Source organism: Heptranchias perlo, chromosome 1 (assembly GCF_035084215.1).
Source record: "Heptranchias perlo isolate sHepPer1 chromosome 1, sHepPer1.hap1, whole genome shotgun sequence".
Classification (NCBI taxonomy): Eukaryota; Metazoa; Chordata; class Chondrichthyes; order Hexanchiformes; family Hexanchidae; genus Heptranchias; species Heptranchias perlo.
Genome location: NC_090325.1, coordinates 50,110,305 through 50,125,414, shown reverse-complemented (window position 1 = coordinate 50,125,414; position 15,110 = coordinate 50,110,305). Strand labels below are relative to the sequence as shown.

At 42.8% G+C, this 15,110-nt stretch overlaps 1 protein-coding gene across 5 annotated transcripts in view; it reads right to left on the bottom strand.

The window, feature by feature from the left end:
• pdzd2 (PDZ domain containing 2) overlaps window positions 1-15,110 on the bottom strand; it is a 365,301-nt gene that overhangs the window by 11,933 nt on the left and 338,258 nt on the right. For all 5 annotated transcript variants that reach the window (XM_067984873.1, XM_067984884.1, XM_067984901.1 and 2 more), the window contains 3 exons: window positions 13,522-13,639; window positions 7,250-7,351; window positions 3,137-3,410 (listed from right to left, as the gene is read on the bottom strand). In XM_067984873.1, coding sequence (XP_067840974.1) covers window positions 3,137-3,410; window positions 7,250-7,351; window positions 13,522-13,639 — 494 coding nt within the window. The remainder of the gene's footprint in view (window positions 1-3,136; window positions 3,411-7,249; window positions 7,352-13,521; window positions 13,640-15,110) is intronic.

Here is a 15,110-nt window from a genome sequence, read left to right as displayed (position 1 = left end):
AGTAAACCCTGGGAATAGATAAGAAAGTGGCTGATGAGTCGGAAACCGAGAGTACTGTCAGAGTGGAGGGGAAGTAATGAGTTGAGTGCCCCAGGACTCGGTGTTAGGACCAATGTTTCTCATTTTCATAAATGATTTGGATCCAGAAACTCAATGCTAAGTGGACAAATTTGTTGATGATATCAAACTGGGAGGGGCAGTGGAATTGGAAGAAGCAGCTCAGAAATTAGTGAGTTGGACAAAATAAGTATAAGGGCTGATTAACAGAAGGTGAAATTTATTGTAAACATGCGCAAGGCACTGTACATAGGAAGGAAAGATAATCAACGGGAGGAGGAGGCCCTGTGAACATCCCCATCCTCAATGATGGCGGAGTCCAGCACGTGAGTGCAAAAGATAAGGCTGAAGTGTTTGCAACCATCTTCAGCCAGAAGTGCCAAGTGGATGATCCATCTCGGCCTCCTCCCGATATCCCCACCATTACAGAAGCCAGTCTTCAGCCAATTCGATTCACGTGATATCAAGAAACGGCTGAGTGCACTGGATACAGCAAAGGCTGTGGAGCCCGACAATATCCCGGCTGTAGTGCTGAAGATTTGTGCTCCAGAACTAGCTGCACCTCTAGCCAAACTGTTCCACTACAGCTACAACACTGGCATCTACCCGACAATGTGGAAAATTGCCCAGGTATGTCCTGTCCACAAAAAGCAGGACAAATCCAATCCGGCCAATTACTGCCCCATCAGTCTACTCTCAATCATCATGGAAGGTGTCATCAATAGTGCTATCAAGCGGCATTTACTCACCAATAACCTGCTCACCAAAGCTCAGTTTGGGTTCTGCCAGGACCACTCGGCTCCAGACCTCATTACAGCCTTGGTCCAAATATGGACATAAGAGCTGAATTCCAGAGGTGAGGTGAGAGTGACTGCCCTTGACATCAAGGCAGCATTTGACCGAGTGTGGCACCAAGGAGCCCTAGTAAAATTGAAGTCAATGAGAATCAGAGGGAAAACTCTCCAATGGCTGGAGTCATACCTAGCACAAAGGAAGATGATAGTGGTTGTTGGAGACCAATCATCTCAGCCCCAGGACATTGCTGCAGGAGTTCCTCAGGACAGTGTCCTAGGCTCAACCATCTTCAGCTGCTTTATCAATGACCATCCCTCCATCATAAGGTCAGAAATGGTGATGTTCGCTGATGATTGCTCAGTGTTCAGTTCCATTCACAACCTCTCAGATAATGAAGCAGTCCGTGCCCGCATGCAGCAAGACCTGGATAACATCCAGGCTTGGGCTCATAAGTGGCAAGTAACATTCACCAGCATTGGCCATCTCCAACAAGAGAGAGTCTAACCACCTCCCCATGACATTCAACGGCATTACCGTTGCCGAATCCCCCAGCATCAACATCCTTGGGGTCACCATTGACCAGAAACTTAACTGGACCAGCCACATAAATACTGTGGCTACAAGAGCAGGTCAGAGGCTGGGTATTCTGTGGCAAGTGACTCAACTCCTGACTCCCCAAAGCCTTTCCACCATCTCCAAGGCACAAGTCAGGAGTGTGATGGAATACTCTCCACTTGCCTGAATGAGTGCAGCTCCAACAACACTCAAGAAGCTCGACACCATACAGGACAAAGCAGCCCACTTGATTGGCACCCCATCCACCACCCTAAACATTCACTCCCTTCACCACCGTGCTCTAGGGCTCCCTGGTGCCACACTCGGTCAAATGCTGCCTTGATGTCAAGGGCAGTCACTCTCACCTCACTATGGCTGCAGTGTGTACCATCTACAGGATGTACTTCAGCAACTCGCCAAGGATTCTTCGACAGCACCTCCCAAACCCGCGACCTCTACCACCTAGCAGGATAAGAGCAGCAGGCACATGGGAACAACACCATCTGCACATTCCCCTCCAAGTCACTCACCATCTCGACTTGGAAATATATCACCGTTCCTTCATCGTCGCTGGGTCAAAAATCCTAGAACTCCCTACCTAACAGCACTGTGGGAGAACACTCACCACCTGGACTGCAGCGGTTCAAGAAGGCGGCTCACCACCACCTTCTCAAGGGCAATTAGGGATGGGCAATAAATGCTGGCTTCGCCTGCGACGCTCACGTCCCATGAATGAATAAAAAAAATATTCCATGAACTGGGGTGATTCCCACTCCAATTTTCCCTTCCTTTGTCTGGGAACCAGGTAGCCTCAGCTCTGTTCCCTGCTCTAAAGAACCTGCCATGTGGAGGATGATGGGCTTCAGCCTAAGTCTCGTATCATTCTGTCACCCTAGGAAAAGGCAGTTCACTCTAAGATTTGATTTCATTTTCTCAACTTCAGGAGTTGTGATTTTTAAAAAATGTAATATTTTAGTTTAAATTCTATAGCATTTTATTATTGTAATTTTTTAATAGCTTACAGATTCTAATGCCTCTGCATCATGAACTAAAATATTCACTCACTTTAATGTACACTGGTTAAATTAAACGAGATTTACTTTGCTACTGCAATCATCACCTCCTAAGGATGACACAGAGCGAGATGCCAGAAAGAAATCAGAACCTTGTTAAAATTTTAGCAACTGGTCAAGAATTACCAACAACCTTAAAGTGTAATTCTTCAAAATGTCTGCTTCCATTTTTTGTGCACATCAAGGTCAAAGTTGACCGCAGTGATGAATGGAACACTTGCCATTTGGTTCCACAGGTGCTGGCCATCCTCCAGTACACTGGCCAAGCAACCATTCACCATGGGTGAGACAGCGATCATTGGCAGGTTATTCCATCATGGAGAACACCACAGTGGAGCCTGATCTTGTCCTCACCCGACATCCACAATGGAGTGACCAAGAGCGGGAGCCTGGTTGGCTTCTCCCCTCTCCAGTCCGGAGCACTGATGCCAATTGTAGCACCCCACTATGGTCAAGGCTGAAATAAGCTAACTCAATGCAGAATGCAAGTGGACCTTCATGGTCCATGTGACTCAGTATCATACTGGGCAGGGCCATTACCCATTAGGCCATAAGGGGAGCTGCTGAAGAGCACCATCAAATGTTGCCAAAAGGCTGTTACTTACATTACTTATATTATAATGTGACTGGTACCGGCCTTTGTGATGGACTCCTACCTGTTCCTGCTGCTTCTGTGGTAGCGTCTCTTCCAGTTGGGAGACGGTTTCCTTTAGGAAGAGATAAATCTGACTTGGAGGAAACTTCTTCCCTTTCCTTTCCTTTTTTAATTACAATGATGGCCTGTTTAGGTAAGCGGGCCTGGTGAAGTGCGTTGAGTGCATCTCCATGTGTAGTGCCAATTACGGAGATTCCATTGATGGATAAGATGTAATCCCCCCGCTGAATGGTACCTTCTTGAGATGCTACTCCTCTTGTAAATACTCTGTGAATCTGCAAGGAAAAAGTCGTGATTTAAGAGAACAATATTTGTAACATATCTAAAAAATATATAAAATACCCTCTATTTGCAGTGTATTTAAATAACATTTTCAAATGACAATATTTTATTATTAACATTTCTATCAGAGATAGCTTTGTTTTTATTTTTTGGTCCCTTTGTCCAAATTGGCCCACCACATTTTATCTTTCAGCTGGGATTTCCCCACAGGCACCATCATCTTGCATCATAATTTGGTTAGTTCTGCACCTCCTAAAGCAGTCCCCTCAGTAAACTGCAAAATCGTTTTTAAAAAGCTATGCGGAGAAGTGGATCACATATACAGCATAACTCAGAGTTTGGAGTGTGCTGTAGGTACATAACACTTAGAGCAATTGAGATGATATCAAACCAGTGGATTGTACATTAAAGGATTCAGCAATATCATCTCAATCAAGATGTGTTTCAGTGCTTTAGTATATTTTTACAGCTATCACTGCCTTGGATCACACTGCAAGCTGTGTGTTATTCTTTACAAAATAGAGATTATTTTCCATTTTCTCTGTTTTGTTTAGCATTTTCTACTTTTTACTGGTAGTGGGTATCGTTGACAGACATCAAGAAATATTTCTGTGAGAGAGTAAGAGATTGATCTTCCCTAGATCAGTGTATCATCATCAACAACAACTTGCACTTATATATGGTGTCTCTAACTCAGTAAAACGTCCCAAGGTGCTTCACAAGAGTGTCATCAGACAAAATTTGACACCTAGCCATATAGAGATAGTAGATCAGTTGACCAAAGCTTGGTCAAAAAGGTGGGTTTCAAATAGCAACTTAAAGGAGGGTAAGGAGGGTAGAGAGGTAGAGAGGTTTAGGGAGGGAATTCCAGAGCTTAGGGCCTAGGCAGCTGAAGGCATGGCTGCCAGTCGTGGAGTGATGGAAATTGGGGATGCGCAAGAGGCCAGAAATGGAGGAGCACAGAGATCCCGGAGGGTTGTAGGGCTGGAGGAGGTTAGAGAGGTATAGAGGAGTGAGGCCATGGAGGGATTTGACTAAAAGGATGAGAATTTTAAATCAAGGAGTTAAGAAACCCATTTTGAGGTAACTCATCCACACATAGTAAGATGGGTAAGATGGGTATAGAGGGATATGGGCCAAGTGCAGGCAATTGGGACTAGCTTAGTGGTATAAACTGGGCGACATGGACATGTTGGGCCGAAGGGCCTGTTTCCATGTTGTAAACTTCTATGATTCTATGATTCTATATCGACTGAAAACAAAGGAGACCATCTATGTTGATAGCCAAAGATATTTCCTTAATGATACTGACATGGTCATTTACTAACTGACCCCTGTGACGCTTCCCATTGTTTAGAAGCTACAGTACTGTCTGGCATCCCACCTGGAAACCATTCTATCACTAGGGGGCGAACCGCTATGGAATAGGCTCAACGATTTCCCATTATTTCCTAATTAACATTCTAAATGGTTGCGGCAACGGTCTGGTTTTCATATTGGCTGGTTACTGCTATGTCAACAAGATGCTACATTTTAAAATATAAGATATATTACAAACTGACAAATTTCTATTCAGGCAATGACAGTAAAACCCAAAATGCCACAATAGTCCTGACTGAAAATCATGATACCGGAAGTAAGGTGAATGTGCACAGAAAGTGCAGGCAATATGCAAAACTTTGTATACATATTAATAGATCTTCTATGGTGTTGCTATCAATAAGTAAAATGAAATGCACTTTCACATACCTGTCTCTGTTGTATTTGTGTTCCTGTTTCTTTCTCCCTTATCTGCATCTCTTTCTCTCCTCTTGCTTCATGTTCTTTCTCATTCTGATTATCTCTCTTTCTCTCCTGCTGCTTTCTCTCTCTCTTTACCTTCTCTTCTGCTACTCTTTGTCTTCTCTTCTTTTCTCCTCTCTGTCCATTCTGTTTCTCTGTCTCTCTCTTTATTTCTGCCCTTTCAGATGGGGAGTGGAGGTGGTGAGGCTTGGCAGGTGAGCAGGGCAGTAACAGGCAAAGGGAGAGGGCACAAGTTGACCTGAGTTCGAAAACAGGACACGACCCCCACCACCACCTTCAAAACACAAGTTAGGAGTGTAATAGAATACTCTCTACTTGCCTGGATGGGTGCACATGCAACAACACTCAAGAAGCTCGACACCATCCAGGACAAAGCAGTCCGCTTGATCAGCACCTCATCCGCTAGCCTAAACATCCACCCCCCTCCACCACCGGCGTACTGTGGATGCACTGCAGCAACTCGCCAAGGCTTCTTTGGCAGCACCTCCAAAACCCATGAGCTCTACCACCTAAAAGGACCAGGGCAGCGGGTGCATGGGAACACCATCACCTCCAAGTTCCCATCCAAGTTACACACCATCCCGACTTGGATATATATCGCCATTCCTTCGGTGTCCCTGGGTGAAAATTCTGGAATTCCCTACCTAACAGCATTGTGGAGTACCTTCACTACACAGAGTGCAATGGTTCAAGAAGAAGGCCCAACACCACCACCTCAGGGCGACTAGGAATGGGCAATAAATGCCAGCCTTGCCAGTGACACCCACATCCTAAGAATTAATATATAAAAAAAGTATTTTGGCGGGAAACAAACAGCTGGAATGGGACAGAAATTTGAGTCTCACGGGGGAGTAGGATAGAGATAGGTATTTTTATAGGAAGTGGGGCTGGAAGGTATAATACCAGATCGGAGGTATTTTGACAGGGCCCCAGTCCAACTTCTTTTCCATTCATTTGTTTAGCCCTTTGCCTGTCTCCTGCTACTTAAAGAAAACCTCCGGCTCTACTCCCAGCTAGCTGTACCCTCACTACCTGAAAAAAAATCTTTCACTTCTTTTACAAAGACCACCAGTAGTCTTCACACCACCCCTCCCTGAACACCACCCAATGACTCTACCGAATCAATTTCTGCCTTTCAAGTGATAGCACAACCTGACGTTCTGGAATTTCCTCCGTAAACCTCTTCATCTATCTCTCCTCCTTTCAGACGTTCTTTAAAACCTACCTAATGCAGCACCTGTCCTAATATCTCCTTATGTGGCTCAGTGTCAAATTTTGTTTGATAACGCTCCTGTGAAACACCTCGGGACGTTTTACTACATTAAAGGCGCTATTTAAATGCGAGTTGTTGTTGTCGACAGCCTCCAGGAACAGCACTCTGATCATGGTGCCGACCGATCCTGGCATGTATAGAAAGAAGCAATGGGGCAGCGTTCATTAAGAGCCAATATCAGGGAACAAGGATCGTAACTTGATAGGGGACACAAGATAGGCGATCTACCGTTGCTGTTGAATCAATTGAACCTGCTTTTAGAATTGCAGACTTCAGGCCAATGGTAGAGCTTGGAAAACTATAAACCCAGACCTCTAAATAGTGGTACAGCGAGTGGAACTTCCCCCCTTGTCTACTGAGAACCTTTTGCGATCTTGCAACCAACCCACAACTGCTGAGAAACTTATCATCCTACCCCAAACAAGCAAAATTCCTGTTCACAAATCTTAATTCCTGCTGTCACAATTTTTGGTCACATTTCTTTGTCAACATTTCCCATTATATTTTTTAATTATCAGGTGTCACAGTGCAGTTACAGCCTTCCCACCACTTCTATCCCCTATATATGTTGATTTCACAGCAATATATTTGTAATCCAGTAGATGGTGTTAGTTGACATTTCCATTGCAATAGGTAGTGATGGCAGAACTCTCTCATCATTGTAACTTCTTTATGAGGCACTGATCAAATAACACTAACACCATTAGTATCAACAGATTGCATTAAAAGCAAATGGCTTCTCCACACGATACTTACAGTTACAGATTTATGCTCCTGGTCCACGCCTCCTGCGACACTGAAACCCAGTCCAGCACCTTCATCTTTGTCCAACACTACGATGTAAATATCGTCTTTACTCTGTCCTCCCAGAACAAAAAAAAAAGAAAATAGTGTTCACCTAATTTTGCATCATAAACAACCAATGCAATATTTTCCCTTAATATAAACAAATGCTAGTCTTGGAACTCCACACGTCCAATCATGTACCTATTTTAATTCAAAGAAATATTATGTAACCATAACCGGATTTTCCCTTATTTCACTTGTTTAAAAGTCTGATGATGGTAACTGAAGAGGGTGAAGGGGTTATCAAGTCTGAAAGGTCAGCCACAGAGCTACAAAATGAACTAAATAAAACCTCTAAGTGGGAAGAACAGTGCCAGATAAAATTCTGACATGTATGAGTGCACACAGGAAGAAAAAATGGGCAATATATTTTATAAATGTCATAGAAATAGCTAAGAACTACATAGAAATGACAACATGGAAGCCAGTCATTCGGCCCAACCAGTCCGTGTTGATGTCTTCCGCTACGTGAGCTCTAATTCTAATCCCATGTACGTGTTGTTCCCATATCCCTTTACTCTCCAATCTTCAACCACCTATTTAACCTATTCTTAAATGATGACCTGGCCTCTGTCAATCACTAACTCTGGTAGTGCATTCCACAGCCTCACCACCCGCTACGTAAAATAGTTTCTTCTGCTCTCTGTCCTAAATCTCTCACATTTAATAGTATCTATTTCCACTCATTCTAGATCCCACTGGAAATAATCTGGCCTAGAAATTGGATTGCTAAATGCCCAATTTTTGAGCAAAAAAATGGGCACTGAAGAGTATATTATCACATGCCGCCACCATATTGCACTGCGCCAGGGATGCCTGAAAGCAACGTGGTCCAATTTAAATAGGCAAAGAAGTAGCCTGCGCCTGTTGCAAAACCCTTCTGCCATATTGGGCAAAGATCCAGCGGAGCCCTATATCCAAATTATTGATGTACAGTGAACAGAAACAGTCCCAGAACAGAACCCTTTGGGATACCGTTACCCACTTCCAACCACTTTGAAAAACTGTTCTTAATTCCTACTTTTTGTTTCTTCCCTTCTAACCAGTTCTTAATCCCTGCCCTAATTCCATGCCTCTTAATCTTTTCCAAAAGTCTCCCGTGTGGCACCTTGTCCAAGGCTTTCTGAAAGTTCATGTGAACCACATCCACTGCATTTCCCCCATCCACCATATCTGTCACTAGTAGGGGTAACATTATATCTTGTTGCTGTGGAGCATCATTCAATAAGGAAAATAGAAAGCTGAACAGCGTTGCTAAATCAATAGAATATAAATCGAAAGATGTCGTGCTGAAATTGTACATTGTCCTGGTCAGAGAGCAATTTGAGTTCTGCGTCCAGTTTTGGTCATAGAGACATGCTCAACACCCATAATACTGAAAGGCAATTGCATTTGTGCAAACTTACTCATACACAGTTGTTTTTAATTCCCAATCCACAATTATGTAGCTGTCCACTGTACCATCCCCAACGATGATCACTAAACGTCAGCTAGTGCAAAACTGTTCCACTGGCTGGTACAAGTAGACTGAGCCATTCAGTCTTCCAGCAGCCGGGAAACATGGTCAGAGCCATTTCCTAATGGAATTTTGATTGCTATTGGGACCATAGCTATCTTTCTAGGTCCCTGTGGAAACTACCTGTTAATGTTATTGTGCACACCCTCTTTAGACAGCAGTGCTGCCATTGCCGGGGCAACCACCAATCTTGTTATAAGATTCCATTCCCTATTCTCTTCAGTTGAATTAATATTTAACCAGACAAAATTCTGGAAATTCATTTGAATCCTTATGTTACAGGCTAAAGTTTAACAGCAAGAAGATTAAATCATCTACTGAGTTACTCCTGCATAAACATGGACTTGACGTAATTCATTTCAAGAGCAATAAATATTGTGGCTACAAGAGCAGGTCAGAGGCTGGGTATTCTGCGGCGAGTAACTCACCTCCTGACTGCCCAAAGCCTTTCCATCATCTACAAGGCAGAAGTCAGGAGTGCGATGGAATACTCTCCACTTACCTGGATGAGTGCAGCTCCAACAACACTCAAGAAGCTCAACACCATCCAGGACAAAGCAGCCCACTTGATTGGCACCCCATCCACCACCCTAAACATTCACTCCCTTCACCACCGGCACACTGTGGCTGCAGTGTGTACCATCCACAGGATGCACTGCAGCAACTCGCCAAGGCTTCTTCGACAGCACCTCCCAAACCTGCGACCTCTACCACCTAGAAGAACAAGGGCAGCAGGCACATGGGAACAACACCACCTGCACGTTCCCCTCCAAGTCACACACCATCCCGACTTGGAAATATATCGCCATTCCTTCATCGTTGCTGGGTCAAAATCCTGGAACTCCCTTCCTAACAGCACTGTGGGAGAACCTTCACCACACGGACTGTAGCGGTTCAAGAAGACGGCTCACCACCACCTTCTCAAGGGCAATTAGGGATGGGCAATAAATGCTGGCCTCGCCAGTGACGCCCACATCCCATGAATGAATTTTAAAAAAGCAGAAAATATTAACAAGAAGGACTGACAAAACAAATAATAATTTCAGAGACCGCTCCTAGCTTGAAGCCTTGCTTGACAGGAGTGCTGTTTGGACAATCGGGTGGAGAGGTTTGTACACTTAATTCATAACATTAGGAGTCGAGCTTATGTTTCCTGTGCTTCACAGTGTTACCTTCAATGGCAAGAGGCAGCATTATTACTATTGGACAAAATGCAAATGGTGATCTGCTGCATCCTCAGTAACATAGCATGAGAAGCATGCGGGAAACCTTTACTCCTTTTCTCAATATTCTTTTATTGCACAAAAGCACAGGGCGCACTTCTAGTGAGGAAAACTAGTAGCTTGCACTGAAGCACAAGTGATCAAAGTTGTGCCCTGAATCAGTACTGCTACTAGAAACTGCATGCACGCTCCTTGCAATGCCCTTGCACGCGGAGTGATGTGGCCTTAACACGTGGGCGCCATCTATAATGCCTTGGACAGGAAATGGGATGTCTGGTATCACCATGTCATTGCCATCTCCTTTAAATACGCCTACCCTTTTTAAGATATTCATTGGAAAATCTCGGCTTAAGTTTCCAGGCCTATTGGTTAATCAGGTGGTATTCATGGGAATCCTGGGTTTAGGTTTGCAGCCCTACTTGGTTAATTGGCGTGGTGCAGTAAGTTTAAGAGGAGGAAAGGAGAGGTTTGGGAGACTGGGCAAGGCAATGAGCTAGACATGAACCTTCCACCACCGTGACCTGGACTTGAATCCAGCTAAAATGATGTGATGGAAATCTCCTTTGTCCGTAAAAGTCCTATGTGAAATCAATTTGGGAAGATTCAATTCAGGTCCCAGTGTACCTCGGCCCATAGCAAAGAACTACATTGCCATAGTCACTTTATTGCTGTGCTGCCGTTGTCAGGACGACCACCAGCACAGTAAATTACATACGTGCCATGAGATTCCGTTCTCTATCTTTTGGGTTGAATTAATTTTTAGCCAGACAAAATGTTGGAAGTTCATTTGAATACACAGTGGAAATCCTTACGCAATAGAGAGTAAGACGATTAAACCACCTGCTGAGTTATTACTGCACAAACATGCCACAGAACAACTTCGGTGGGAAAATGTCCCATCGGCATGATCTTCTGAGATTGGGTCAGGTCAAACACATTGTTGGGGTATGGAAAGAGCTTTACTCAGTAGCTTGCTGTGCTTCAAATGAAGGAAAAGAAGAAACTTAAATGGCAACAGTGCAGAACTATCAGTTTGTGTTATTTACTGCCAAAATTCTGTTATCTACAGCCAATCAGTTTATAAAAATTAAGATTCTGTCATCTGTTGCCAGTCATTTTTAAATCAGATTCAATTAATTAGAAATAGCGCCCTTTGATTTATTTCCAATAATTACAAAAAAGGGCCATCGGTAGTGCAACAACTGTTGAAATGCACAGACAGAATAGTGAAATTCTGTAATATCATTGCGCTACAAGCCAGTTACAGCTGTGGTGCACAGGAACATTTATTAATATTGAATATGAAAACATATATTTCTATTAAAAAATGCAAATAGTATGTTAGTACATAATTGATTATTACTTTGAGGAAGGATTGTTATGGGGATCTGGTCAAGCATGGAAAAAATGATTGCATGTCTACAGATCACAAGATTGGACATGAAGGGGGTGAAATTAGTTTTTAGCAGTACAGCAAAAACAAGCAATAGTGAATGGGCAGTCAGTCCCTTTTACAACCTGACAGTTTTCTTCAGGCAGGGTGTAAAGGCTGTTGATTCATTTCGCCCATTTTGCACTACCACCAAAGACCAATTTCACCCCTACAAGATTTTCAAGTCATAAAGTCAGCTGCTGGCATTGTGCTCACTCAGAGGGTTGTGAATCTTTGGAATTCTCTACCCCAGAAAGCTGTGGATGCTCAATCATTAAGTATATTCGTTACTGAGACTGATAGATTTTTGGACTCTAAGGGAATCGAGGGATATGGGGACCGGGCGGGAAAGTGGAGTTGAGGTCGAAGATCAGCCATGATCTTATTGAATGGCGGAGCAGGCTCGAGGGGCCGTATGGCCTACTCCTGCTCCTATTTCTTATTTTCTTATGCTACTGTAACATAAACTGCCATTTCAGTGGGGCAAGCATACAAACTGGGACACTTGGGCCAATTGTTCCTAAAAATTGTTTATCCAGGATTTAGGAAAACCCTAGCTGCGGTGGAATGATTTTGTAACCCCAATCTCTAACTGCAATGACTTGTTCAGTGATAAATAAAGAAAGACTTACATTTATATAGTACCTTTCACGACTTACGGATGTCCCAAAGAGCTTTGCAGCCAATTAAGTACTTTTTATAAGTGTAGTCAATGTTATGATGTAGGAAACGCAGTAACCAATTTGCGCACAGCAAGCTCCCAAAAACAGAAATGTGATAATGACTAGATAATCTGTTTTAGTGGTGTTAGTTAAGGGATAAATATTGGCTAGGACACCAGGGATAACTCCCCTGCTCTTCTTCGAATTAGTGCCATGCGATCTTTTACTTCCACCTGAGAGGGCAGACGGGGCCACGATTTAACATCTCAACTGAAAGACACCCATTGGTGTGGTACCGGGCAATATGGACTATAAAGGTCCACTGTGTGACCCCTGATGTGTGTTGAATCATTAGCTGATTCCAGCAGTTATAGAGCTGATATAATTTACTTTTGTCTTCAGACTTGGGAGGAAAAGAATTAGTGAGAATTGCAGCTCCTTAGAAGGGGGAGAGCCCTCCTCTTCCTGTAATTTGGAATCAGCTGAAGGCCTTGGTCTCTGCTGAGGCCTTCAGTGGGAGTCTTGATGCTGCCTCTTCTGGTGCTACAGCAGCATTCCCGAAGAAATGAGTTGGGCTTGAGTGTGTGAGCATCAGAGTGAGGTTAACTTAGAGGCAATTAATTTTCAAATGGGAGTTCAAGTATGAACCAGAGTTTGGCTGATCTATCAGACTAAAGTCAAGTAAGAGGTAGTTAACTAGTGAACAATTAGTATGGCAGCACAGGGAAACCAAGTATACTGTGGAAATTGCATAATCTGAAAGTTTCTAGAAGTCAAGGGTGTCCCAAGAAAACCACGAATACAAGAAATATCTCCAGGTGAATAAGGAAAGACTACTTCCTGTGGTTGGGATGTTAGTAACAACTGAAAACACTAAAAGGGTGAGGAGAGAGGTTAGGAGAAATATCTTAAGAGTGTGAAATGCAGAGTAGAAGGAAGCGGTTGAGGCAACGACCACTGCATCTTTAAATGGAAGTCCAGAAATATTTGAAGCAGAATATGAAACAAGGCTATAGGGAGAGAGCAGAACAATGGAATCAGTTTTAGTTTGGTCTAGCAAAGAGTTGGCACAGATACGATGGGCTGAATGATCTTCTCTGATGTAAAATTTATGGTTCTATGTTAAGCTGTTGGCATTAAAATGACAAACATTGCTAATAATGTTAGCCCAAGGATACAAAACTTTGAATAATGCTAAAACTGGCAATTGATTTGCCAGCACTTTCCTACGTTTTCTGCCTCTTGTAATGCCAACCTCCTTGGGTACTTGCACAAAAAACATACCTGCTAGTATACAATAAAAACAAAAGCCCTAATTTCTGCTGATTTAGAATGCTGGAACGGCTCACCTCAGCTACTGTCTTGGCTTCCTGGATTATTTTCATGATATCTGCGTTATCCATTATCGAGGACAAAACAGCCTGTACTTTATGTTTCTCCAGGGTGGAATGGGATAAATCTTCAAGACTGAAAAACATAGTTTGAAGGCTTATGCATATTCTAGGTCAAGTGACATTAAAAAGCTGCCCAAATATATAATGCAGTTTCACAGATGTATCTTATCCTACAAATCAGTAACAACAGCACAGTGCATTTGAGCTGAAACATGATGCAGCACAGAATGGTAGGTTGCATGTTCTGTTCATGATTCCTTATCTGTCTCAGAAATGCTGCTGTGTGGAGACTCAGAGCAGAGGCGTAGAACTCTGCCCCCACAGGGAGTGTGTGTGGCCTGGTGGAGAACAGACAAGGAGAAGAAACTACCTTAAAAAACATTGTTATAAACTTTAAAAAACACAACTCTCTCTTCCCATCTTACAATCTGAGTAACAGAAATTAATTTCATTTGTACATGTTAAGGAGGCAGCATTCCTTTCTCCTGCTTTATAAATGAATTTACATTAACATTGCAATGACCAGAACCATATATAAAAATAAGCAGTGCCTCTTCTTTCAGAAAATAGTATCAAACCAGAAAAAATAAAGACCTTTTGTACTCAATGTCACAGTTATCTTTTTTTTTAGGAATAATCAAATTTTTCTATCTCACTGAGCACCAAGGACCAATCCCCTAAGTGAGCTTTTGTTGCCTATGAACTGAAGTAAGTTCTAATGTGCACAGTACCTGGTAATATAGCATTGCCCAGAAACTAACCTTTATTATTGTAATTAACTCACTGAAATTGACATAAGCCCTCGCCTGTTTTCCCAGACTTTGGATAGCAGAAGACTAAACACTCTCTCAGATTATGTGCCTTACACTTAGGCTATTAACTACAAATCAACTTTATGCAAAGTAAAAGTTAAACAGTAACAAAAAGTCAATACAGCAGATTTCACATAATTACAGAACTTTTAAGTTACACTTCCACGGGTACCAAAATAATATGTGACACTTCACTAATTTTCTTAATGATACCAACCTGCACCAGCATCATAACATAAGCTGATATGTAAAGTCTGGTTTATTCTTAAAGTCTCCATGTGTACACCATTACACGGAATGCAGTATAGTGGAACCGTAAGAACTCAAGTGCTACAAAAAGCTGCCAACTATATCTTTCTATCTGGGCAAGGAGCGGAAAATGAACCCCTACCTCCAGAGACAACCCGTGACACTCATCCAATAGATATTTTGAGCGCACGGCAGCTGTTCAGGAATGCGAAGCAACAATTAAAAGATACAATAGCACAAGGCTGACTTTTGTGCAGAATGAAGTTTTGACTCTGATAACCTTGTCACTGAAAATATGCATCTGAAGCATTCCAATCTATGACATCCTGCTCTATATAGACCTGAAGTGATCAAATAAACAATCAGAAAAATCAAGTTGATTGCCTACAATCACTCGCCCCAACAAAAACCAGGCCAGTAGTATTCACTGCTACACATGAGGAAAATGGATCCTCTTTCAAACCAGATAAACTAAGCCTGCAG